Source organism: Diplodia corticola, assembly GCF_001883845.1.
Source record: "Diplodia corticola strain CBS 112549 chromosome Unknown scaffold24, whole genome shotgun sequence".
NCBI classification, from domain to species: Eukaryota; Fungi; Ascomycota; class Dothideomycetes; order Botryosphaeriales; family Botryosphaeriaceae; genus Diplodia; species Diplodia corticola.
In genome coordinates, this window is record NW_017971503.1 from 429940 (window position 1) to 453891 (window position 23952).

A 23952-nucleotide genomic window follows, 5' to 3' on the forward strand; every position below is an offset into this window, starting at 1 on the left:
GCCATGAGCATCATCATAGAATCTGTCAGTTGGATTGAATCAAATATGGTAGCGATTGTGGTGGTAGAGCTATAGAGAGAAGGCTTGGCCGGAAGATTTGCAGATTTCCATATTGGGAAGGGCAGGAATGGCCGGCCAACAAGATTTCGGGATAGGCGGAGGGAATTGGAAGAGTCTGGGTCACTCGTTAGTCTGCGGTGTTCCTAAAAACTGATTGTCGTATGTCAAGTCGGAGATGGAAGTGCTGAAAGCGGACGGAGGCAAGAGAGGGAATGTGGTGGCCTGTGCACCGATGAGTCAGCAGCGCGAACTTCGCGACCGCGCCGCTCGACTCCAACTCCACACCCGTTCATCACCCGAGTCCCAACACCACCATCCTTTCGCATCACCTTCCCATCACTCCGCACGCCTGCCGTTTCGGCCGTGTGCTCGCTGTCTTTGCTGCTTGTGCATGGTCGCTGTACCGCGGCTCCCGGCCGCTCCGTCACTGGTACATCCCCTCGTCCATTTCGTTTCTCCAACCCATCCTTCACCGCACCATCTCGTCCCGGTCACAAGCGGAGGAAACAGCAGACTCGGCAGTCCACAGGTCCGCTCTGCGGCCGTGCTCGCCCGCCAGGCTCTTCTGCCGGACACCCGATGCTCGCAAGCAGGCCACCTTCCAGCCACGCGCTGGGGTCTGTGGCACCCTCACACGGTCGCCGTTGCGTCTCCGGTGTCCTTTGCGAGATGCGGCCTCGCTGGTCTGCGAGCGTGGATTGTGCCCGAGCCCTGCCGAGTCAGGGCTGCTCTGCCATGGCCAAAAGCCCGGGTGGGAGGGAATCGCTCGCTTCATGGCGCGCGGGTCTGAATTTACATGCTGATTCTCCGCATCCTTCCATAGATGAGAATTGCATTCATCACATCATCGTCGCGTCCTCGTATCTTCCAGTGACTCTGTAGCCATGGCCCTCTCGTCATCCAAAACCACCACCAACCATGACGAAGCCATCTTCTCCCGCACAAACACCACCGCAGTCGTGCAGTGGCCCTGCCCCCAAACCTCCACCACCCGCTACCTCGGCGCCAAATCCCATTCCACCACCACCAACCACCCCTCCACCCGCCTGACCGCAGACCTCCGCCTCGACCCCACCGCCCGCACCTTCGACCTCTCCCTGCGCCTCCCCATCGACCTCACCGCTTTCGCCCGCCCCACCCCCATCCACATCCCCATCCCCACCCACCACATCGCCTCGCTGAGCGCGACCCACATCCCCGCCCGCGCCGCACCGCCTGCTGTCCACAACACCTTCGTCCAGCGCCGCGCCCAGCGGCCCCTCTCCGCCGCCAGGAACCGTGCCGACAATGCCAATGACGACGACGACGACGAAGAACCCACCATTCTCCGCCTAACCCTAACTCTCTCCACCCCGCTCATCCCCATCGGCCCCTCGCCGCGCGCCTGCGGCGGGGACGGCACGCCCCACCCCCGCGACCGTCGCGCCCGCGCTTCGCTAGCCGCGCTACACTCGCTGTGCAGTCCGCTCAACACCGGCGACGACGACGACAACGACGACAATAACGACAACGACGCAGCAAAAGCGCACCACCGCCCACAACCCCGCACCCCCACCCGAACCCTAACGCTCTTCCTCCCCCTCCCGCACGACACAAAAACAACAACCCCCCCAACCCCCCCAACCCTCCTCCCCACCGCCATAACCGAGCAATGGCCCGCAGCCACCTCGCCCAACAACAACAGCAACCTCCGCCGCATGTACGGCGGCCGCGGCGGGGCCGTGCTGGCGTGGGACGTGCTGTCCGCCGCACTCGGCGTCCGTCCCGACGTCTACGTCTACTACGTCGGTGACGACGACGACGATCAGCAGCAGCAGCGGCAGCAGCAGCAACGGCAGGGGATAACCACGGCGGCGGCGGCGGCGGCGGCGATGAGGGTGGAGAGCCCGCCGAGCTACGACGAGATTGGGCCGGGGCCGAGTCCGCCTCCGCCTCGGTTTCGGTCTCCGCTTCTTGGGTCGGGGAAGAGGAAGGGGATCGGGAGGGGGAGTGGGAGTGGGAGTGAGGAGCTGGTGGGGGTGGGGGCGGAGCGGAGGGAGAAGAGGGTGAGGGTGGTGGAGGGGGAGGGGGAGAAAAAGGAGGGCAAAGGGAGGTGGGTGAGGGGGGAGGAGTTGGATGCGCTGAGGGCGGAGGTGGAGGCGTTGAAGGGGGGGATGCCGCATGGTGGAGGTGGAGGGGCGTTGGAGGCGGTGGGGCGGAAGGTGGAGGCGTTGGGGGCGAGGGTGGCGGGGATGGAGGAGAGGGCGGCGAGGGAGAGGGAGGAGATGAGGAGGGAGTTTGAGGCGGGGTTGGAGATGCAGAGGCGGGCGTTTGAGGAGAGGCTGGAGGCGCAGGGGAGGCTGTTTGGCGAGAGGTTGGAGGCGCAGGGGAGGCTGTTTGGCGAGAGGCTGGAGGCGCAGAGCAGGCTTTTGCGATCGAGCCTCGAGGAGGCGGAGGGGAGGTGGGGCGAGCGGTATGAGGAGTGGGAGGGGCGGATGGACAAGGCCATAGATGAGCATTTCGACGGCGTGAGGTACGATACGGATCAGGCGATTGAGGCGGCCGATGTGCGTTGGGATGAGGAGATTTTCCGGGCGAAGAATGAGTTGAGGGACTTTGTGAGGGCCGAGGTAGGCGAGGTCGAGGCGACCATCAAAGACGACCTGCGGTCTGGTAACGCGAATGTGACGATAGACTTCTTGTGAGTAGATGTATATATTCCTGCATAAATCCGGGTAAAGTAATTTGATGATCGTCTGTCACTAAGGGCGGAAGCCGTGTACCTGCAGATCGCGGCCCCCTCATCGTGTTTGAAGTGCAGATCTATGCATTCCCGAGCTTCTAGTGGTTGACGGTAGTGTGGAATGGCCCGCTGCAGCTAAAATAGAGCCGACGACGTGCTTCAGAGTTCCACCTTGGAGCCGCGGTCTAGGTCCTCCCGTACACACGCCAAAGGAGCTTCCCGAAAACAGGTAGCTTCAGTCAACAACCTTGTCAGATGGGGCAAAAAGTCTGGGGAAGGGCCCAGCGAAGGCGGACGAGAACTTACTACTTATTAAGCAAGGGCTCACGTGTATGATCAGCGAAACAGCAGACGAGGTTAGCCAATGGGTAACCTATGCACAGAAAGGGAGTGCACAGGGCTCCAAAGACGAATTGCGGCTATCAGTCATCCCGAACGAGTTCGCTGGAAGTCATCGTAGGTTGTGCTGTCGGAGAAACAGCCATCTCGCACTCCGCGTTTCACACTGCAACACAACTTACAGCATCTGGCTGCGACCAACAGATTGAGGAAAGACAATACTAGGTATCAAGGTAAGAGTACAGGTCGGGGTGGTTTGGAGCATAGTCGACAAATGTTAAGTGACGTCCCACCGATACGAAACTACCTGGTGTTGTTGCGCGCACATCAAATGCCCAAGCCAAGGATGACAAACTTTGACACGAGTCGGATAGATGGATGCATCGATATTGGCGTTAGGATATCCGAGGCATGTCCGGGTGTGTGGGAGTTTCGTTTGCACGGCGAAGCGAGAGGCTGGGGAAGTGTTTAGTCAGAAGGCGGGACTCCAGACGTTCAGCAGAGTGGAGGTGGGGGTGGGGCGCTAGGCTAGGGGCTGGCTCGTGCAGTCGACGACTTCAAGGAGGCAAACTGGGACGAAGGGGACGAAGGAGACGAGGGGCTCCACCAGCTCATCATCATCATCGGCTGTTTCCTGCACCGGTCAGCTTGGCGCCAAAATCCAACGGCGAGCCAGAGCGGGTGGAACGAGAAGTTGGCCAACGACAGACTCAGCCAGGGCCAGGAGAAAGCTCGGGCAATCGTGGTTCCACTCTACAGCTTCCCGTTTGTCTCGGGCCAGGGAAGTTTCAACGCGCGGCGCCGGCAAAGATTGCTGGACATGGGCCGGGAGAATACGGGGTCCTGGTAGACGGCGAGCCGGGGTGGTGTGCGCGTCCCGGCGGTGGGACGGGTGCGGCCAAGGTGGCACAACGTCATGCGGCTACAGAGCCCGCACTGTGACGCCGCTGACGGGGGCTGGGAAAGTCTGACGGGGCAAAGTCTGCTGCAAATCCAGAGTTTGCGGAGATTGGGGGGCAGGTTTGGCGAGGACGAGTCGGAGAAGGCGTCTTGGGATGTCTTGGAGGAGCGCGGCGGAGCACTTGGCGGCGCCTCCCGCCGCCTGGGCACTTGGCCTGCCCCCCACAGTCCACCAGTCCCGTCACGCGGTAAGCGGCCTGCCCAGACCCCAGGCCCACGCCCCAGCCGGCACAGGGCATCCTCCGCAGGAAACCAACGCCGCGTTGCTTATCCAACCCTTTGCGGCCTGATGTCCGTCCCTCGGCCCTCGACCCTCCCCACAAACACCATGCAGCCGTGCTGCGTCAGTCGGCAATCTCTTCGCTGCAAATTCGCGCTGCAGCTGCTTGCCTAGCTGCCGCATGCATATAAGAATCTCCAATGCCGTCGCCCTCCCGGCTCGAGTCCTCGGCTTCTCTCCCTCCACCACTCTCCCGTGCCTTCAAGCCACCCTTTGCCCGCCAGACTCCGCACCATCCTCCCTCCGCACTGTCTGACCGCGCCCTTCCTCCTCCCTCGCCAACCATGGCGGACGAGCAGAAGAACGAGACCCGGCTCCAGGATGCTGTTCCTCCAGCCGAGCAGGTCGCCATGAACCAATCCATCAATGTCAAGGAGCCGAGGTACCTGGGCATGCGCGGCAAGATGCTCAGCACCATCGTGTCAGTCGTCGCTACAACCGGCTTCTTGCGTACGTGCTCGCACCATCCCCCTCGGCCCCGTCCCCGACACTGACCGCCGGCACACAGTCTTCGGCTACGATCAAGGCGTCATGTCTGGCATCATCGGCGCCGCCCCTTTCAACGACTACTTTGAGGAAACCAAAGACAACAAGACCTACCAGGGCTTCGTCACTGCCATCTATGAAGTCGGTACGTCATGGCGTTGCTGAAGATTCTCTGGGCGCTTGAGTCTTGTCGCCTTGGCGCGCACTGTGCTGACTCGGCGCCAATGTAGGATGCTTTTTCGGCGCCGTCCTGATGCTTGTCATCGGAGACAGGCTTGGCCGCAAGCGGGGCATTATCGCCGGCGCCGTCATCATGATCGTCGGTGTTCTTATTCAGGTTTCGGCCGTCAAGCCCCACCATCACATGGCCCAGTTCATCATCGGCCGCACCATCACTGGCGTTGGTAACGGCATCAACACTTCGACCATTCCGGTACGCCTGACCACCCGCTGTCCTCTTCACCTGCAGTGCTGACGTTGCCGCAGACATACCAAGCCGAATGCTCCAAGTCCACCAACCGCGGTCTGCTCATTTGCATCGAGGGCGGTGTCATCGCCTTCGGCACTATGATCGCCTACTGGATCGACTACGGCTGCTCGTATGGCGGCCAGGACCTGTCGTGGCGCTTCCCCATCACCTTCCAATGCCTGTTCGGTCTCGTTGTCGCCATTGCCATGGTCGGCCTCCCTGAATCACCTCGCTGGCTCTTGACCAAAGATAGGCACGAGGAGGCCATCAAGGTCATCTCCGCCCTGCGAGGCCACACTGTCGATGCAGAGGAGACCCGCATGGAAGCCGCTGTCATCATCGACTCGATCCGCGCTTCTGGTCACGTCGGCAGCACGAGCTACCGCGATCTCTTGACCGGCGGCAAGACGCAGCACCTCCGCCGCTGCTTGCTGGGCGCGTCCGCCCAGCTGTTTCAACAAATCGGTGGTTGCAACGCCGTCATCTATTATTTTCCTATTCTGTTCGAGGAGTCCATAGGCGAGACGCCCAACATGTCCCTCCTTCTTGGCGGGGTGAACATGATCGTCTACTCGATTTTCGCCACGGTGTCCTGGTTCATCATTGAGCGCACGGGCCGACGTAGGCTCTTCTTGATTGGCACCGTAGGCCAGTGTCTCTCCATGGTGCTCGTCTTCGCGTGCCTCATCCCAGGCACAACGTCCGCGGCCAAGGGAGCTGCCGTCGGACTGTTCCTGTACATCGCCTTCTTCGGCGCCACATGGCTGCCGCTGCCCTGGCTGTAAGTCTAGACTTTCCCCGGGAGTCCCCCATCCCCCTTCTACCACTTAAACACTCCCCCTCTTGCGACAGAGCCATCACTGACATCCCGACAGCTACCCCGCGGAACTGAACCCGCTCAAGACGCGCGCCAAAGCCAACGCCATCTCGACCTTCACCAACTGGATCTTCAACTTCCTCATCGTCATGGTGACGCCCATCATGCTCGAGAACATCGGCTGGGGCACCTACCTCTTCTTCGGCGCCGTCAACGCCGCCTTCTTCCCCGTCATCTACTTCTTCTACCCCGAGACCAAGCAGCGCACCCTCGAGGAGATCGACATCATCTTCGCCAAGGGCTACGTCGAGAACATGTCGTACGTCCGCGCCGCCAAGGAGCTGCCCTACCTGACCGAGGCCGAGATCGACGCCAAGGCCAAGGCCTACGGCATGGTCAGCGACGAGGAGAACGAGTCCGACGTCAACCAGAGGAGGGGCTGGTCCAGCAGCGAGGAGAAGGATGCGTCGCACATTGCCTGAGTGTCGTGATTGCACGTGTTCGGGTGCGGTTGAGAACGGGTGCGGCGGCGGCGGCGGCGTGGCTTTTTGGCCGTGCGAGGCCGTCGAGTCGGAGATCTGATGTCTAGACTTTGTAGATGGTAAGAGTCAGATATAGTTTGCTTGCTGATACCCTGGGAGATGGGGTGGGGAATGCAGTGCTCACGAAGCTGTAAAGGAGGGCTGCCAGGGTCCGCTTTGACGACCTTGGACGCGGCGCCGTAGGTAATGCTACCGTAGCAGCGGTGCGCTCTCGTGATTTTGGATTTTTAGTTTGATACCATTCCTTTAGACGCGTAGATCGAAATGCAGTAATATCTTCAATTCCGTTTGTGGCTCTGTCCCGGTACGCTACGTCTGAAATGCAATCTCCCGCGGCAAAGCTGAGTAGCGTTGTGGCCTGACCAGTGATACTGACCGGAACGGGTAAATGCTGGTTTCTGCCTGATCTCTGCAAACTTACTGCACCTACAACTCTTACCGTCGCCCAGGTTTTCTTCTAGGCTCCCAAGCACTTACTGCGGGGATTCAATGCGATGTCGGTTTTGGAGAAAAAAGAAAGACCCGCAATTCCCCGCAGAGAAAGTCGGTCCAAAGGATAACCCCGCAACTTGAGACCACGAGGACGATGAGGTGGCTCTGGGGATGCGCCGATCAGGTTGTTGATTCAGGCACTGTGGGCATGTGCGTCAAGACGACTTGGCGTTGGTGATTGGCCGATATTTGACCATCCAGCTGATCATAAAGGCTCAGCACACTCACTTTTACCTCAGCCCCTTTGACTTTGGGGCAGCATCCTCAAGGATGTACTGTTAGAGAAGCGTGAAACCCATATCGACGGTTATCATCACAGTAGTTTTCCACGGCCACAACAAGCACGAATAGCCTCTCAGCGATACCTCAATAACGGTCACAACTACTGCGCCAATTGAAACAACTGCAATAGCAGGAGAACTGAACCCCAGATGCTGCTTTATGGATGGTAAGCCTCGCGTCTTTTCTACTTTCGACCAATGTTTACTGAATTGTTGCCACAGCTTGCAAGCCCCTATATGTTCATGCCAGGCGTGCTGATGCCATCGCGACTTGCTCCCGTTTGACAGCCAAGCAGACGAAGGCTTCCGCTACACCGACCGCCATCCCGATCTAGACTCGCCCATACTGTAGCAGCATCGTCGTTCTCTTAGACGCCTGCTCTGCGTGGCCAGCGGTGCGGCCACAACATCAGATGCACCAGCAAGCACTTACTCGTCATTGACGCTGCCTAGCATCTCTACTGGTTCTATTGAGACTACGTAATGAAGATGGTGACAGCCCCGTAATAACCTCTCACCATAAGCTTTGACCCACAGCTACCAGTAATTCATCAAGTACTTCCTCACACTCAACGGCTTCGTATGCACACATGACTCATCCAACGTCGGCTTCATAATCGCCCAGCCCTCCTTCTCCTCCAACATGACCAACGCAAGGTGCGCATGTATCTTCCTCACCACCCCCTCCCTCGTCCGGCCCACCCCTTCCACCTCGGCCGCCCTCTTCGCCAACTCCTCCCTCTCCACTCCCAAACACTCCCTCACCAACCCCACCACTTCATCCACCCCGACCGTCTCCCCCACCACATCCATCTCCTCCACCTACGTCCCCTCCGTCAACGCACACCCCGCCGCCACAAGCCTCCCCACATCATCAATCTCCATCACCGTCACCCTCTGACACCTCCTCCTCCCCCCACCACCAGCAACTCCGCCACCCCACCCGCAACATCCCACACCACCACCAGCTTCTCCCCCTGATCCCCCAACCCCGCCAACCCCGCCAACCCCTTCTCCCCCTCCTTCCCCTCCGCCTCCGCAAACCTCCCCAGCCCGGCCTCCCCACCGCCAGCCAACTCATCCACACCCCGCACCGTAACCGCGCCACCTCGAACAACCGTCCGCCCGCACGCTCCGCTTCCGCCGCCGCCGCAGCCGCGGACGTCCCGACACGCCCGCCACACCGCCTCAACCTTGCCCGCGACGCACGCGACCGCGGCTGCTTCGCCGCCCCGAATGCCCGCTCTGACGGCGCGAAGCGGCGGAGTAGTCGGGGAAAAGGGCGCGCCGCGCGTGGGAGGGCGAGCTGGGTGAGGAGGTGGAGGTGTCGCTGTTGTCGCTGGTGATTGGGAGGACGGAGATGATGGTGTAGATGTCGGAGAGGACGGCGGTGAGGGAGGGGTTATCGTCGGTCGATGTGGGAGATGTGGTGGATTTGGATGTGGGCGGCGAAGAGGGGGGGAGGTGAAGGAAAACCCTTCCTCTCATTTGTTCCAAGCTCCCAAGCTAACGTATAGTAGGTCAATAAAGCATCAAATAACATCTAAGGCAGTAAATTGTACGGAATATAAGGTTTCGACTTTTCTCGACGCCCACCATGCCTGATCCACTCAAGTGTGCTCGATGTTCTCCTTCACTTTACCATCTACCTCTCTACTCCCGAACCTTCCTTCAAGGTTTTGCGCAAACCATTCAGACATACTTCTTTTGCATTCACCATAGCTCCTCGGGCTGCCGAACCACCTGCGAGCGTGTTGAGTGTTCGGTGCATCAGAGAAATCGGTCGGAGTACTCATTGTTACGGAGCTTTCTGCTGATTGAATTGACTCCCTCAGCTTGGAACAAGATATATAGCATCCAAAGGGCATTAAAAACCAAACAAACGGCCTGAGGACCCTCATAGAGGTGCATTCTACCGATGCGCCGGCAGTGAAGCTGAGCAGACCGAATTGGGTGAGGTCAAAGACTGGTTGGGGGGTCCAAATTTATGGCGGCCAGGGATTTTTAGGGCGGCGTGTGAAGGGAGAGGATGGGGATGACGGTTTTGATGGTTTTCATCTGCGCACATCATACAATTTCTATTATTTTCGAGGCTTTCCGCCGATTTGACTTCTATTTTTATTGTGAAATGACGTATCATATTCAGTCCGGGTATTTACAGCGAAGTAACCCACAAAATATTATCGCGTTATTGCATTCGATAACGCACGCGTGGCGAAGCGGGCGCGTGGGAAAAGGAAGAGGTCTGCTTTACTAGACGACATTGACTCTATTCAGTTGCCCATACTTCAAAGAGATCTTTATGAGACGTAGTGTTGAAGCCATTCGCCTCAAACACCTAGAGTTTAAGGACGTCAACCGCATCGAGTAAGTTCAAAATTTGGATTAAATCACGCTCTTGAAGTGAAACCGGCCAACCGGTAGCACAAAAAGAGCATATTATTCACAGAATGTGTCCTCTACGTACCGAATATGAAAGGTACGATGAAGAGTTCAAGAGTTCGAAGACTTTGCACGCTTATTTGGTGAGCAGAGAACGCTGCTAGTTTATCACAAAAGAGGGAAGAGCTGGGCAAGAGTCAATCACGCATGAGAAGCAGAGTAAGCTGAAAGTAAAAAAGGAGCTAAGGAGCGTTTCCCCGGACGGATAGTGGAGAAAGATATATTGGACTGTCTTTAATGTTGCCGAGGACGGCGAGACACCGGATCTCTGTGAGGCTTTCAGCTGCAGTTTGAGTACGAAATCAACCGATGAATCTGTTTTAGTAGACTTCAAGGAGAGGCCAACACCAGGTAACTAGCAAATACAACATCTTCCGTCGTCGACGTTGACGTCAACGGCTGCCAAAGCTTGTCAGAAAGATCGACGTTCATGATTCAAAGTTGCGATGAAGAGGTGCTCTCTGCGCTCCAAGGAAAGTAGGTTTTGGCGGAAGAAGTCGAATAAGTAATTGACACGGAAACCCAAAAGAGAGCAAAGAAGGGCGCCAATGTAATCGCACAGTGACAGTCAAATGGAATACGTCTAACTTTTGAGGAACACTGACTTTGCAAAAGAGCATACCTTCATAGCAAATTCCGGGACGTCTTCGGGTTCTCAGGCCAGTCGAAGATGATCAATTTCAGTTTTTCAGTCTATCAACGAGAGGGTTTAAGAGGTTGGCAATTTCATCCATCAGTGTTAAGGTGGGAACACAAGGCTCTCTCCATTTTGGGCACGGAAATATTGTCATATGGACTGACTGGCAAATTTCCCTTTTGACTACGTCATTACGACATAAACAAGGCTTGCGGCAATAGCCTCGTGGGTGGAGGTTACACCGCAGATATCTGAGCTCTCAATCTGCTTGGCAGTTGCCTCGAGAAATTTCGGGATGCTCCACTGCTATCGGAAAAACATTCTTAACCAACAGTCATTTCCCAATGTGAATCCTTGGTGACCACATAGCATTATTACAACGGCCAGAAACTTGCATCAAATGGCAGGGTGATGGAGGAAATGGCCCTCGTAGTCAACCTTGCCGCAATGCCTGCACTGGTCGCTTTTTTTTTTTTTTCCGCTTGCAAAAGAAAGCAACTAGCTGGTCAAATAGCATGGGATTACTCCCAAAAGCTCGCTTATCATCTCTACAGCTTTCACTCCAGTGATTAATTTCCGAACCTTGCAAACATGGCAGTATTAATTTTGCTTCTGGATAGCTCCTGGATATTGAACTATGTCAACGCACTCCACATCTATAGACAGTAGCACGCGGTAAATAAGACTCGGGATCTTTCGTGAAGCGCGCCTTGTTCAAATGCGGGGACGGCCGATGCCGGTCTCAGTATTCTTGGCGCCTTCTGGCCGATCGCCCGGAGGAGCCGCCGGGTCGGTAGAGATTGAGGACTCGGGAATGGATAGGCGATGCAAGCTACGTCGTCGTCTGGTGTCGTCGAAGCAAATACTCGGAAGCATACGAGTATTGGAAGGCCTGAGGAAGTGCCGTTTCGAGTAAAGCGTAAATGTTGGCAATTAAATAGCAACAGCAGTGGTCGAGGTTTCGGCCCCCAAGTAGTACGAGGCCAGCTGTGCAACCAGACTCGAAAAAGACAAGCGCAGGACCGGAGGGAGTTGCCCCTCCCGGTTCGTCATCCGCACCCGAGCCCCCGTCCTTGGCCAACAATCGAAAAAGAACGTCATCTCGGGAGGCAGAGTCATATCGCAGTGTTGCCTGCATGTCCGCGCCGGGTCCCCAGATCGAAGACGGCCTTCCAAATCAACACCTTGGGCTTGCGGTAGAAGCACCACGGCATCTCAGCGGCTCCACAACGTATTGGACAGCTCGGAGCATCCCGATTGGGTGTCGGCACCTGCGGCACAGCTACCTCAGCAGCTCGACAGCAGCGGAGCTCTCCCCCAGCCTAGCAAGCGCAATCGAGCCGGCAGCCAGTTGCGTCACGGACCAGGCCGCCACCGATAGACAGCTGCCTCTTCCATCAACCATTTTCCCGAAATGTACAGCCGGCGCTCGCACCGGAACTCACACCACGGATGCCGCGAGTGCAAGGAGAAGAGAGTCAAGGTAGGGTCTCACTGTCCGCTTCCCCGAACGCCTGTTTACCTCCTGTGCTGCGACAGTGCGACGAAACGCAACCGCGCTGCCTGCGCTGCAAGTCCAGAGGCCGCAAATGCACCTATACGCACCTGCTGTCCGAGTACAACCCGTTCGATGCGCAGCAACAGAGGGCTCGTAGGCCACCACACGATGCAAGAGCCCCTACCATGCTGCCGCAGCAGCAGCAGCCCCTCATATGCCGGGCGAACAGGATCCATGCGCCCGGTAGCAGCACCGGCGGCGGCGGCAGTATCATGTCGCCCCTGGACGCAACTCTGCTCGAGCATGGCGACGCCGTATTCCATCATTACGTGCACGTCGTGACCACCGTAGACCCGACCCACCATGCCTCGGAGCAAATGTGGCGCTGGGACAAGGCGGTGCGGGCCTACGCCCCGTCCTACGACTTCCTCTACTACGCAGTGCTCACCTTCGCCTCGCTGCACCGCTCGCTGCTGTACCAGCGCGTCGGCAACAACACTCAGCAGGCGGACAACCACGTCGCCCTCGCGTCGGCATACCAGAGCCGTGCGCTGGCCGGCTTCACGCCCGCCATCTCCAAGCTGAGCAACGGCCACGCCGTCGGCGACACGGACGCCGTGCTGACCTGCTCATCCATCATCCTTGCCTGTTCCTTCGCGTTCCCGCCAGCCCCGGGCCAAGACATACTCGACCAGGCGGTGCAGGTGATTCACCTCTTCTACGGGACCTCGGCCTTGTACGAGCGTGCGTGGGAAGCCGAAGACGACGGACGACGGAGCGGGCCCTTCCCCTCTCCCCCGCCATCCTTCTCCTCGCGCACCACCACCACCAGCGACATCAGCTCCTACGTCCGAGATCGCATGCGCGCCGGCGACGAGCTCGGCGACGGCCTCCCAGCGCCCGAAGCGGAAGCGTCGCTGGAACGAGTCGTCGACGCGGTGCTGCTGCGTAGCGCCGCGACCACGACCACCACGACCACGACGAAATCCTCTCCCCCGCCGCGTGCCCCCTCCTCCTCAACCTTCCTCGCCATGCTCAACCCCACCCTCCTCCACCACCACTCCTCCCTCCCCTCCTCCCCGCCCTCCCTCTCCCAAACCACTCCCGATCCCAACCCCGCACCCACAACACCACAAGACCCCCCTTCCCCCCCTTCTCCACTCTCCACATTCCTCCCCCCCCTCACCGCCCTCCGCCTCCTCTTCCGCCGCCTCGCCGCCCGCCCGCGCCTGCACACCATCGCGCTGCACTGGCCCGCGCACCTGCCGCCGGCCTTCCTCGCCGCGCTTGCTGCGCCGCCTCCGCCTCCGCCTCCGCCTCCGCCCGGGTCCCGCCGCCCCCGCTCCCGCCCCCGCCGTCCCTGCCGCCGCCGCGACCCGCTCGCGCTCGTGGTGCTCGCGCACTGGGCCCGGTGTCTGGCCGGGTTCGCGCACATGTGGTGGGTGGCGCGGTGGGGGGAGAGGGTTGTGCGGGCGGTGGTGGGCGAGGTTGCGGGGGGGCTTGAGGGGGGACGTGGTCTGGGTGGTGGCGGAGTGGGGGGCGGGAGGGGAGGAGGGGGAGGGGCGGCGGAGGGAGGAGCTGGTGGGGAGGAGGAGGAGGAGGAGGAGGAGGAGCGGGGTGGAGCGGCGGCGGCGGCGCTGGCGGAAGCCGAGGCGAATGCCTGGCGTGCGTGTCTGGAGTGGCCGGTGCGAGGACTTGGCGGCGGCGGCGGCGGCGGCGGCGGCGGCGGTGATGGTGCGCAGGTGGGCGTTGGCAGTTGGCATCGGTGATCAGGCAAGCCTCCATGCCCGCCCATGCCCGCCCGCTCGCCTGCCTGCCCGCGCGCTCGGCGCCGTTTCCCCCCCCTCCCCGTTCCGATGATGATGACGATCAGACGACGGGGGGGGGGGAGGGATCGGAGGAGCGGGAGAGTGAGAAAGAAAAAAAAAGATTGGGCGGGCAATCAATACGCAACGACGGACCCCCCTGCCGACCGGGAGCGAAGTGGGGATCGGTGGGCATGGGGCGGACGAACAGGAGAGGACGACAGAGAGACGAAGAGAAGGAGGATTTGCTGATGAGCTGGTGTGCCGCCGATTGAATGAACGGACGGACCGCACGCGCGCTTGTGGCCGTGCATGAAGACTTGTCTGGCCCCCGTAATCGTTTGGCCTACACCCCCGCCCGAGCCCCAAGCCAGCCAGCCAGCCAGCCCCCGAAAACATGGACAATGTGACAGGTCATCTTGGAGCCGAAACGACCGCGGCGCAGCACGGTGGATGCGGCCGACTCCTCTTCCCCGATCGTCCGGATATCGTTGGCCGCACCCGACCACCCCGGCCGTCTAGTGACGCGGCCACGGCTGTCTGGGCCCCGGCTCTCGTTTATTGCCGTGGCACAGCGGTGGGCATGAGGGGCTCGAGGCGAAGGGTGGTGGTGGAGTGGAGAGCAAACAGAGCAGAGAGACGGCAGGAGTTGATGTGATGGACGAGATCGGTTGGCCCGCCCGCCCGTCGCGCGGGCGATGAGCTCGATGCCCCCCTGCCTGGGCCTTGCTCGGCCTTCCCTTCCCCCTCTTGGTCCCCTTCCCCGCGCCCCCGGTTGGCCGCTCTGGGCTCGCCTCGCTGATGCGACGCGAACCGAAAGTGGACCGTTGTCACGTGCAGGACGCGGCACAATGCGTGCTGCGACTGCAGCCCTGTTTCCTTTCTCGGTTACTTTTCTTTGCTGTCGAGTCGGGCCATTGGGACGGCGTGCGCAAGTCAAGGACAGTGACAATGGATGCGGCGCGTGGGAAGGCAGCGGACACGTCTTTCTCGGTTAGGCTTAATGCATCACTTGGGCGACTTCTTCACTTCTTCTCCTGCATGGTCCCGAAGAGGTGATGGACTCACTGACGTGGAGTCCCCCTTTGCGCTGGTAAAGTGGGTCTCGCCATTGGGAGTTGGCTGCACAAGCTGTGCACAAAGTGGCAGGAATAGGAAACGTGTGGAGTGACTCGGCCCTGTGTCTAGACGACGACGACAGCATGAAGCAGCCGTTCCCATGTCGGACGCCGTGCTCATCACCGTCCGTGAGTCGGAGAGGGGGCCCGTGCCTCCGTTGAGGTGCCTGCGGCAAGGCAAGAGCAGGGGAGGAGGATAATCGCCGCGAGCAGGGTTGGCGAGGATCATCAGCTGCTCTCTGGCTTCTGCTTCCAGATCGGCAAATCCGGGTCTGCCGCCCTGCAGCACCTGCAGCGACAGGTGGAGAGAGCAGGTAGTGCCGCGTCGAGGGCTGAGAGGAGCTGTTGGCACAACGCTCCCACCGTTCAGGACGTGCTTTTTCACGGTGGAGACGCCCGAGACGAGGCCACGGCCGTCACCGTTGGCCAATCCTGCTTGCTTAAGTCATCGCTGCCTGCAGCAAGAAGGAAAAAGCAAGCACGGAAAAACAAAAAAGGGTGTGAGAGAAAAAAAAAGGGAAAACACAGCCAGCCGAAAGGACCCACGAACCACTCGTCGAGCCGGGTGAATCTGTAGTGCACCCGCATCTTGCATCATGATCACACGCTTGTCGCAGCGCAGAGTGATTGGAGCGGAGGGGCCAGAGTGCCAGACAAAGTTTAGCATCATGTCTGCTGCTGTGTCACACAGGCTGCGACGAGGACGACACGCACTCCGCTTCCTGGTGACGCCTCATCGGGCCATGGCTTTCCATCTGCCGTGCCACCTCGAGCGGGCCGTTCAGCCGTCCGCTGCCTGCTGTTCGCTCCACCCGCCGCCAGCCCCGTGCTCGAGGTCGACTATTTCAGCGGCGCAAGGGGACCAGGACCCGCCCGTGGGTCTTTGCTTCTTGCTCCGCCTCGTTCTCGACTCCCGCCCGCTTTTCTCCAGACACGTTACTCAACCTACGTGTTTGTTGTACCATGTCGTCCAATGCTAATCCTCCCAGTACGGCCGACGCAAGCTGAAACGCACCGCGTCAGTTTCCTCGCCATGGCGGATCTTCACACCAACCCGCGCGGCTGGGGCTAAACATAGCACGGCTGGGCACGGCTGGACGTACACATTAAATGCCTCCTGCAAGGCAACTGCACAACGCGCTGGACACGCCCAGAGATCAGCGGACAGCAAGGGGAACGGCCGAGGGGCACAGGTCGGTCGTCGGAGGAGCGGTGGAGGCGAAACGCAGATCGATCGCAGGTTCGCAGCTCTCAAGCTTCTTGCAGCACGCACCCCACGAAGCAGCGGCCACCGTGCGGACAGGGCATGCCGCCCGACGGACGGAGCCGAGACACCAGACCGGACCAGCGCGCCACGCCATAGGTATGCTCGTCCGACCCTCTTCTGATCTGTCGTCTCGTCATCTGCCTGGCTGGGACAAGGACGAAGCAAAGAGAGCAAGAACTTGGCCCGGTGTTTGGGGGCGGGCGACCGTTGAGCTAGGGACGGCGTCGAAACGAGAGAGGTCCCCGGCGGTCTGGCCTACCTAACAATCACCCACAGATCGCGTCATTCGCACCCCCCTCATTTTCCGGCTGCCGGCAGATGGCAGATGCGCCCGCCAGCTGCTCGATAACACCCCGTGCGCGAGTCATCGAGCCTGTTGCCGAAGAAGGGTCTTGGTGCAGATCTCCAAACCGCCTCTCCGTCTGCCCACGAGGCGATCTGGTGCGATCGTGGCTCCGGACGGGCATGGCATGGGTGTTGAGCGGAGGTCCACTTGCCGATACGGAAGTGGCTGAGCTAGCCGCCGCTTGCCGTCGACGGACCTCGACGTCGCGGTGTTGAGATATTGGCGTGCAAGAGCCACCGCAAAGGGTCCACTTAATGCGTGGAGATATCCTGCCTCTCGTATCTCCGATCCCATCTTCGCGATTTGGTTCGCTGCCAACCCCTGCAATACATCAGAATCTGTGACGCATCTCTTGGCGCCTCTTCCAATCTCACTTTGCCAAGCTTTCGGCTGGACCACGCACCTATACGAGATCACGAAGTCGGCCGGTGGCAAGGCTGGCCGAGAGGTGCGGGTGCATACAGGAGCCAGGACAGCAGCCACTTCTCGTCCATTTGCTGCATACCCTCTCCTTATCATGATGAACTATGTTATATTATCACTACCCATTTCCGGCCAGTCTGTGACGATTGTTCCAAAGCAATCCTGCACGATCCAGAGCACCCCAGTCCTCGAAAACCCCAACTCCCCCAGATCGTACCAACCACGCTGCACGCGAAGCTCCACCTTCCACCCCGACACGTCCTGGAGACAGGTACATGCCTTACCAACACAGCGGCTCCACCCGGCCGCGGAGACGGCCCATTTCCTCAAGCATCTCTACGCATCAATGGCCCGTCCTTGCCCCATCTCGACCGCTCCGACCCGTAGCGTTAGCTCCCGCAACTCACCCATCGTTCTAGGCATGCAGCCTCCGGTCCAGCAGAGCGAATCCATCTGATGAGCAGACCATGATCCCAGCGACCGTCCCCGCGGACCCCTCCTCTCCCGATTACCGTCTCTGCTTCGTCCTGCAACGCCACCAACAGCCCCGACCTTCCTTCCTTCCCTCGGAAACCGTTCTGCACGCCTCGAACCCCGTCCGTCTCGCTGCCGCCATCGCTGGTGAAGCCCTTACGCTCTTACACACTCCATAATCGCAGGTCGCCGGTGGGCACAGTACAAACGGATCGAACAGGGACCTAGGGGGTAGGGAGCGAGCGAGCGAGCGAGTGAGAGAGCGAGAGAGCGAGAAAGAGAGAGAGAGAGCGTACCTCCCTCCCTACCACATCCCCCCCTCTCCCTTCCTCCCGTTCCTTCTGCCCCGCCGGCTCGACTGGCGCCCCTGCCGCAGATACTCGCATATTGCGTCAAGAGGCATGGCAAAACCCCGGGTTGGGGCTGGGGCTCACGCAGCTCACGCGCCCCCGTCCGTCCATGCAGCCGCAGCCGCCCCGAGCAGGCGGGCCCTTGATGTCTTCGGGGCTTTCTGCGCGTTGCTGCAAGATGGATGGATGGATGGGAGAACCCCCGGCAGGCAGGCAGGCTGGTCGGAACCGGATCGGAGCGGGGGTTGTCGGCAGAGATGGAAGAAGGGTGGGGTGCAAGGCGTGTCTGCTGACCGGAAGGAAATTGTCGGAAAAAAATAAAATAAGAAGCGCTGGAGAGACGCCGGCAGGGGCGGGCGTGCGTGATGACTTGGTGGCCGGGATGACGAGGGGCGTTGGGTTATGGCAGGTGAGGGTGCGAGCGGCCTTGTGAGTGTTACGTGGGTGCGATCTGTTCTTCCTCCGTCCGCTTCTCTCTCTTTCTCGCTCTGTCTTGTAGGAGAAAGATTGCTTGGAGAGGGGGGGTCGGTGACTGCGGATGTCTGCATGCGTTGAAATTCTGTTGCTCTTTTGTTTGCGCAATAGCTGTTAGTGGCATGATGGCCTTGTCAGCTCGCAATAAGTAGCCATCAACGCGCTCATCTACGGAAATGGTATCTTGCGCGATGGTCCTCGTCGCGGAATTCGATCTTCTTTTCGCCCAGACGAACAGGTTTAAACGATTGATCGAAGCTAGCTGCGCGGGAAGGACGTTCAATCACACATTGCAGGGGCTCCAAGGGCACGGTGCGGTCCCAAACCGGGAAACCCGTCATCCAAGCTTAAAGGATCTGCGGTAGGGGAAAGAGATCCGAGTGTTGGCTCTCGGGGACCACAAAGAGTGGAGCTGCTGCCGCCGCCGCGTTGCGCGCCGGCACGTGTCAACGGCACAATGTTTCTCGGCTACGCATTCCCGTTTAATGATTCCAGGCGGATGGGGGAGGGAGGGCTGCAGGATCATGGGAGGGTCCGTGTCCGTGTGCTGTCGTCGGGGCGTCCTGGTGTGCATGCGTGGGAAATGGGGCGAGATCGATCACCTCCGCCCAAGCTTCATCGTCGTCATCAACCGGAGACCAGGCAAACAGAGCATTTCATGCGAGTGGGGCTAGGCAACGAGATTTAATACAGGGCTCCCACGCACGTACCTCCGGCTGAATTGGGGGCGGCAAGATAGAGACGATCGGTGAAAGGGGAGGCTCCTGCGCCGTATCGAGGTCCGATCTTGCAACGTCAGGTCCCCGTGCTATTGGAGGGCCTTGGGTCAGTGGTCTGGCCTAGAATGAGAGCTGTCTTCTACAGGAAATGGTTCCGGTGGCAAACGGGTGCTTTGAGCGGCGGTGCAAGCGCACGGCGGTGGGCTTTTTTCGAATGCAAAGATTTGACTTGACGGTCTGAGACTGAGCCGTTTAGACTAGGCCACACTTGGCAGTTAAGTGCAGTAGTGGGATGCACCAGCAACTGCTGCAGGACGGTCGAAGCAAAGCGGCAAATACTTGGTGCTCAGCAGCGATGAAATGGGAGGAGGGGAAACCACTTCACTGCATTGCAACCAACGAGGCTCAACAACCGTGCCAAGGCCCGGCATATCCCATCAATTGACAAGCACGTATCCCGGATTTTATCGACCCACCTAGGTGATCAGGCACCTGTCGGATTGGATCTACTCCATGGGGCCTTGCTGCACATGCATTGATGAGACTTGCCTTGTCTTGTGTAACGTCCAGTCTCTCCCTTTTCTCTTGGAATTGTGATCACAGGCCATGACTGAGGCGGCCGGTGAGCACCCGCAGCAGAGCCTGGAACTTACGTACTTGGTCCGTGGATTGTGGGACGACTGCACAATGACATTGACCAGGAGCTGATGGATGATGGCCCACTTCCGTCTCAAAGGACTCTCCTTCCATGACACGCCCCGTGTTCTCAGGCCCCATCTCGTATGCATGTGCGACTGCATATGGCGACGTCGCTCCCACATGAGGCGTTTGCCCATGAGTCGTTTCGCTGGTTCTATCAACCCCACAAGCAAGGGCGGCGTGGTACCGGATGGACCACCTGAATTGCAAAGTTGCTCCGAGAGGTCTGTAGTGCAGCTTACTGGCATAAATCTCGATCTTCATCAGGCCCGGACAATCTTTTTTCTATGGGTGTGTGTTGTGCGAGTAAGCGCTGATCCGGACTTTTCACCGGCAGCCCCGAAACAACCGGAGCGCCAAGCCAGCAGCCCGACTGTCAGCCAGCCTTACTGCGAGACTGACACTGAGACATTCACTTTTGGAAACAACCACTTGCGAGTTTGGACTATCCTAACGGTTCTCAATGAAAGCAGCCAGGAAAAAGTCAAAGTAAGAGCCATTGATTTCATCCCCGCCACACCATGCTTACCTGTTGGATCTCCTGTTTCTCTACTGAGTAAACAGAACAATAGGCTGGAAATCCGCTATTAGCAAGCTTTGCCCCCACTATAGCGTTTCCTGCCCAATGTCTCATCCACCAAGACGGCCACGTTGGTGCCCACCACCATCACCGCACAGAAACCCGCCGGCACAAAGACTCGTCACCGCCTGATCCTCGTTGAGACCCGTTCACCACAGGACCGACCCATACAGCTGAGACGAGCATCACGGATAACTCGGGCCGGGAAGGGGCGAAGAAAGCGCTCACACGATAACCTCTCACGCATGATTACCTTTTTCTACGACCGTGCCTTGCCGCCAAAACGCTTGACCGCCAGAACGTCTGCAAGACCAAGGCGGTCAGGCGTGAGTTTGAGGACACAAAGAAAAGGACCTGCAGGAGGTGGGGGGAGGTAGAAGCCATTCGGCAGGGCCTCCCGCCTCCACGGCCAACTTCGTGGGTCTGGCAAACCATGCACAAGCCACGAATCCCACCACCTTGGGAACGAGAGAGGGGTGAAGAAGCGTCGCAGAGCAGCGCGCGGAAGCGGTACCGCTGCCGGTCAACCCATCCCATAGGCCCGTATCGCCCGAGAAAGGAAAAGAATGAACAGAAAAAGCGGATCGAGGGGGGATTGCAAGGGCAACAAAGGACGAACGAACAACAAAAGAGAGACAAAAAAAAGCGCGCAAGAGAAAAATCTCACACAAGACACATCTGAGGTGCGGCGTGCGTGGAGCGGCGGCGCGGCGATGGGGGGCAGCGGTCGCCGCCGTCACCGCTCGGACAGAAAAAGCCCTTACCCTACAGGCTTACATAGTACATAGTCTCCAGCTCAGGCCCCCTTCCCCGTCTTTTTTTTTTTTGCCTTTCTATTTCCGATCGTCCACCCCCCCCCGCCCCACCCCATGCAGAAACGTCGAGTCAGTGGAGCGCATGACTAGGCCAGGAGTGCGGGTGGAAGAGCGGGATACCAGACGGCCGGGCCCCCCCAGGCCCCAAACACAGTCGTCGGGCAAACACAGGTGCAAAGGACCGGCCCGCGGGAGTGTGTCGTCCGCCCGTCCCTCTGACCCACCAATGCCTACTCGGCTCACCGGCGGGTGGGACGCTGTAGCATCGCCCTTGACGCGGTCGTACGTCAGACAGACCAGCAGAGCTTCGATGCGACGCAGTTTCAGGGTGATCAGGCAGGCCCTGTCGTCTACCCTGACGTGCTGCGGCCATTGCTTACGGATCAGGCGTCGAGGTGGGTCGTCGGGTTGAAACATGTGCGTATGCGGCTATAGCGACACCTGGGGCGTGGGAGCTGCGTGTCGGAAGCGGGCGGCGCCCAGCACCCGATCGCTGTAACCGTACCGATAGTAGGGGGAGGTTTGGGGAATAGATTGCGAAAATAGTAAAGCTCCGTACGCCCGTTCGACAAAAAACAACGTCGTCCCACCAACGCTCGCGATTCTACTTGTTACCAACCCCGCGGTTAGCCAGCCCTGCTGGACGGTGAGGAGGCAGTGAGTCAATGTCGAGCAAACTGAGGTGCAGCAGCAGTCCCCACTCTGGACGGATGACGAGAGAGTCTGGAAGCACCACGAAGGAGTGAGCTGATTTGTTGCCCGAGATTGGCGGGCCGGGGATGCGGGAAGAGAGGGCGGGACCCTCTCAAGTGGACACCAAGGGAAGCACAGAACACTTCTCGTTTGGCGCCGCCGCAGCGGTTCCCCACGCACAGATGTCCTTTTTTATCAGTAAGGCTGGAGCGGACCGATCCCGCGAAACGCAGGCGGGAGAAAGGTAAAAATAAAGCCAAGACGAACCGTTTGGGCAATTCACACAGCAGCGAGAGGTCAAGCATGAGCAGGCAGGTTGTGGTGTCTCGACAAGAAATCCATCTTCTCTGTGGTACGGGTTCCATTTTCCTTTTCCCATGATGCCCGTCTAACGATGCAAAGTGTGCCACTGCCACTCGTTGGGGGATTCGTTCCGCTATGTAGACATGCCGAAGCCCAGCCCGTAATCCTTTCTGAAGGAAGTGAAGTCATCAGTTGCTGGAGGGGGGATATCGCGGAAACGAGGTCATGCTGATAACAATGATGATGACGACGACAATGACAAATGACATGCTGGTTGCCAGTTTTCTTGCCCGTACCCTTGCGCTCCTTCTCCCGAGCGAGTCCCCGGCCGTGGTTTGATGAAACAGAAAGCGAGTGCCCCGATGCCTATGAACATTTTTGTGCAGAAGCCAGAAGCCTGCAGGATATCCCCAAGCCTCTTTTGATTCCCCAAACCCCATCCCGTTCCAGAAAGTGTTTCCGCGGCGCACTGAACGCAAATCCCAATTACACCGCCCACGCGGCGACAAGACGCCGGGTCAAAAAAAATATTGGGGCAGAGGTAGGATGGGGAAGATGAAAAAGTCGGGAAGGAGAAAAGTAGTGGACAAATTAGAAACCCAAGAAACGCCAATGCCCAGCAGTAGATCGTAGCAAGAAGGCAGTCCCAATCCCGATGCATGTGTCGCTCTCGTCCTCCCCAATGTCCTCTCGGCCGTCCCCCCGTTTCTTGAATTCGGTAAAAAAAAAATAAGGAGAAATAAAGAAAAAGGGTGGCGAGGTGTTATCCGGTGCTGCGGGCGGCGGCGGCGGCGGCGGCGGCCGCAGCAGCGGCTTCTCTCTCCTTGGCCTGGGCTTCCTTCTCCTCGGCCAGGAACTCAGCCCAGTCCTTCCAGACGACCCACTCGGCGCTGTCCGGATTGAGGGTGCGGAGCATGGCGTCAATCTTTTCGGGATCTTCGTTCCAGCTGAAGACGGCGGCCGTGTTGTTGTTGTTGTTGTTGGAGGAGGAGGTGCTGCTGGCAGCGGTGCTGGTGGCGGGCTCCTCTGCCACGCTTCCACGGCTGGCGGGCGAGCAGGTGCTCGAAGATGAGGGCGGGGTCCCGGCGGCCGAGGATACGGCGTAGTTGTGGTGGTGGTAGTGATGGTGCTGGGGGCAGGCGCTGGCCCCCCCGCCGTCATCGGGCGAGAGGATGCTGGAGATGGACATGTTGTGCATGCGGCGCGGGGCCTGGTGGCTCGCGAGGGAGGCGGCCGAGGGCGAGGGCGAGCAGACTAGGTCGGCCTGGGGCGAGGCGGCGGGCGTGGGCAGGCCGGTGGTTGGTGTCGACGAGTTGGGCGGGTAGTGGTGGTGGGTATGGGCAGACATGACGCGGGCACGCGACTCGATCGGGCTCGCGAGGGACTCGGGGGGACGACGGGGTCGGGGCTGGGGCTTGGTGCAAGATGTAGTAGGGACGGGCAGCTGGGGAGGGGAGCGGTAGGACAGAGTGCTAGATATACTTTGTCCTTGCATCTGGCGCAGCAGGCGCGCTCGCGCAGCTTGGGGATGCGCAGCAGGCAGGCACTTTGCGAGCACACCACGCCGTGCGACCAGCTCCGTTGCGCACTGAGCGGTAGGCCGCTGGATGCAGATTTATTCTACAGCAAACTTACCCACCGCGGGCGGGCTGGGGCCCTGACTCGCGGCCGGGGCCAGGGCACCGCCTCGCTTTCTGAGGCGGGCAGCGCCCTTGCGTGCGGCCGGGGGGGGGGGCGTGAACCTTCTTTTCCCCAGCACCGCGCGCAGCACCCAGCACCCAGGCCAGCAGTTGACCGCCTGGCCTCGGCACTTGGGCCTGCGCCTGCATTCGCGCGCTCGGGGAAAAGCGCTGGCGCAGAT

General features: G+C 59.5%; 5 protein-coding genes across 5 annotated transcripts; 4 read left to right on the forward strand and 1 right to left on the reverse strand.

Annotated features, from left to right (window-relative positions):
• Positions 1-944: 944 nt before the first annotated feature.
• On the forward strand, positions 945-2744 carry BKCO1_24000144 (uncharacterized protein; the record flags this gene model as incomplete). Its single annotated transcript, XM_020273104.1, has 1 exon — positions 945-2744. One exon carries the CDS (start codon positions 945-947, stop codon positions 2742-2744), a length of 1800 nt encoding a protein of 599 aa, XP_020130536.1.
• A 1901-nt stretch (positions 2745-4645) lies between these two features.
• BKCO1_24000145 (sugar transporter) lies at positions 4646-6615 on the forward strand (the record flags this gene model as incomplete). Its single annotated transcript, XM_020273105.1, has 5 exons — positions 4646-4811; positions 4870-4992; positions 5078-5280; positions 5334-6097; positions 6192-6615. The coding sequence occupies 5 exons, from the start codon at positions 4646-4648 to the stop codon at positions 6613-6615; spliced, it is 1680 nt and encodes a 559-aa protein (XP_020130535.1).
• Positions 6616-7931: 1316 nt separating this feature from the next.
• Positions 7932-8349, forward strand: BKCO1_24000146 (uncharacterized protein; the record flags this gene model as incomplete). Its single annotated transcript, XM_020273106.1, has 2 exons — positions 7932-7940; positions 8005-8349. The coding sequence occupies 2 exons, from the start codon at positions 7932-7934 to the stop codon at positions 8347-8349; spliced, it is 354 nt and encodes a 117-aa protein (XP_020130534.1).
• Positions 8350-12210: 3861 nt separating this feature from the next.
• Positions 12211-13794, forward strand: BKCO1_24000147 (c6 transcription factor protein; the record flags this gene model as incomplete). The annotated part of the gene is made up of 1 exon (XM_020273107.1): positions 12211-13794. One exon carries the CDS (start codon positions 12211-12213, stop codon positions 13792-13794), a length of 1584 nt encoding a protein of 527 aa, XP_020130533.1.
• Positions 13795-22854: 9060 nt separating this feature from the next.
• Positions 22855-23439, reverse strand: BKCO1_24000148 (uncharacterized protein; the record flags this gene model as incomplete). The annotated part of the gene is made up of 1 exon (XM_020273108.1): positions 22855-23439. One exon carries the CDS (start codon positions 23437-23439, stop codon positions 22855-22857), a length of 585 nt encoding a protein of 194 aa, XP_020130537.1.
• Positions 23440-23952: the final 513 nt, after the last annotated feature.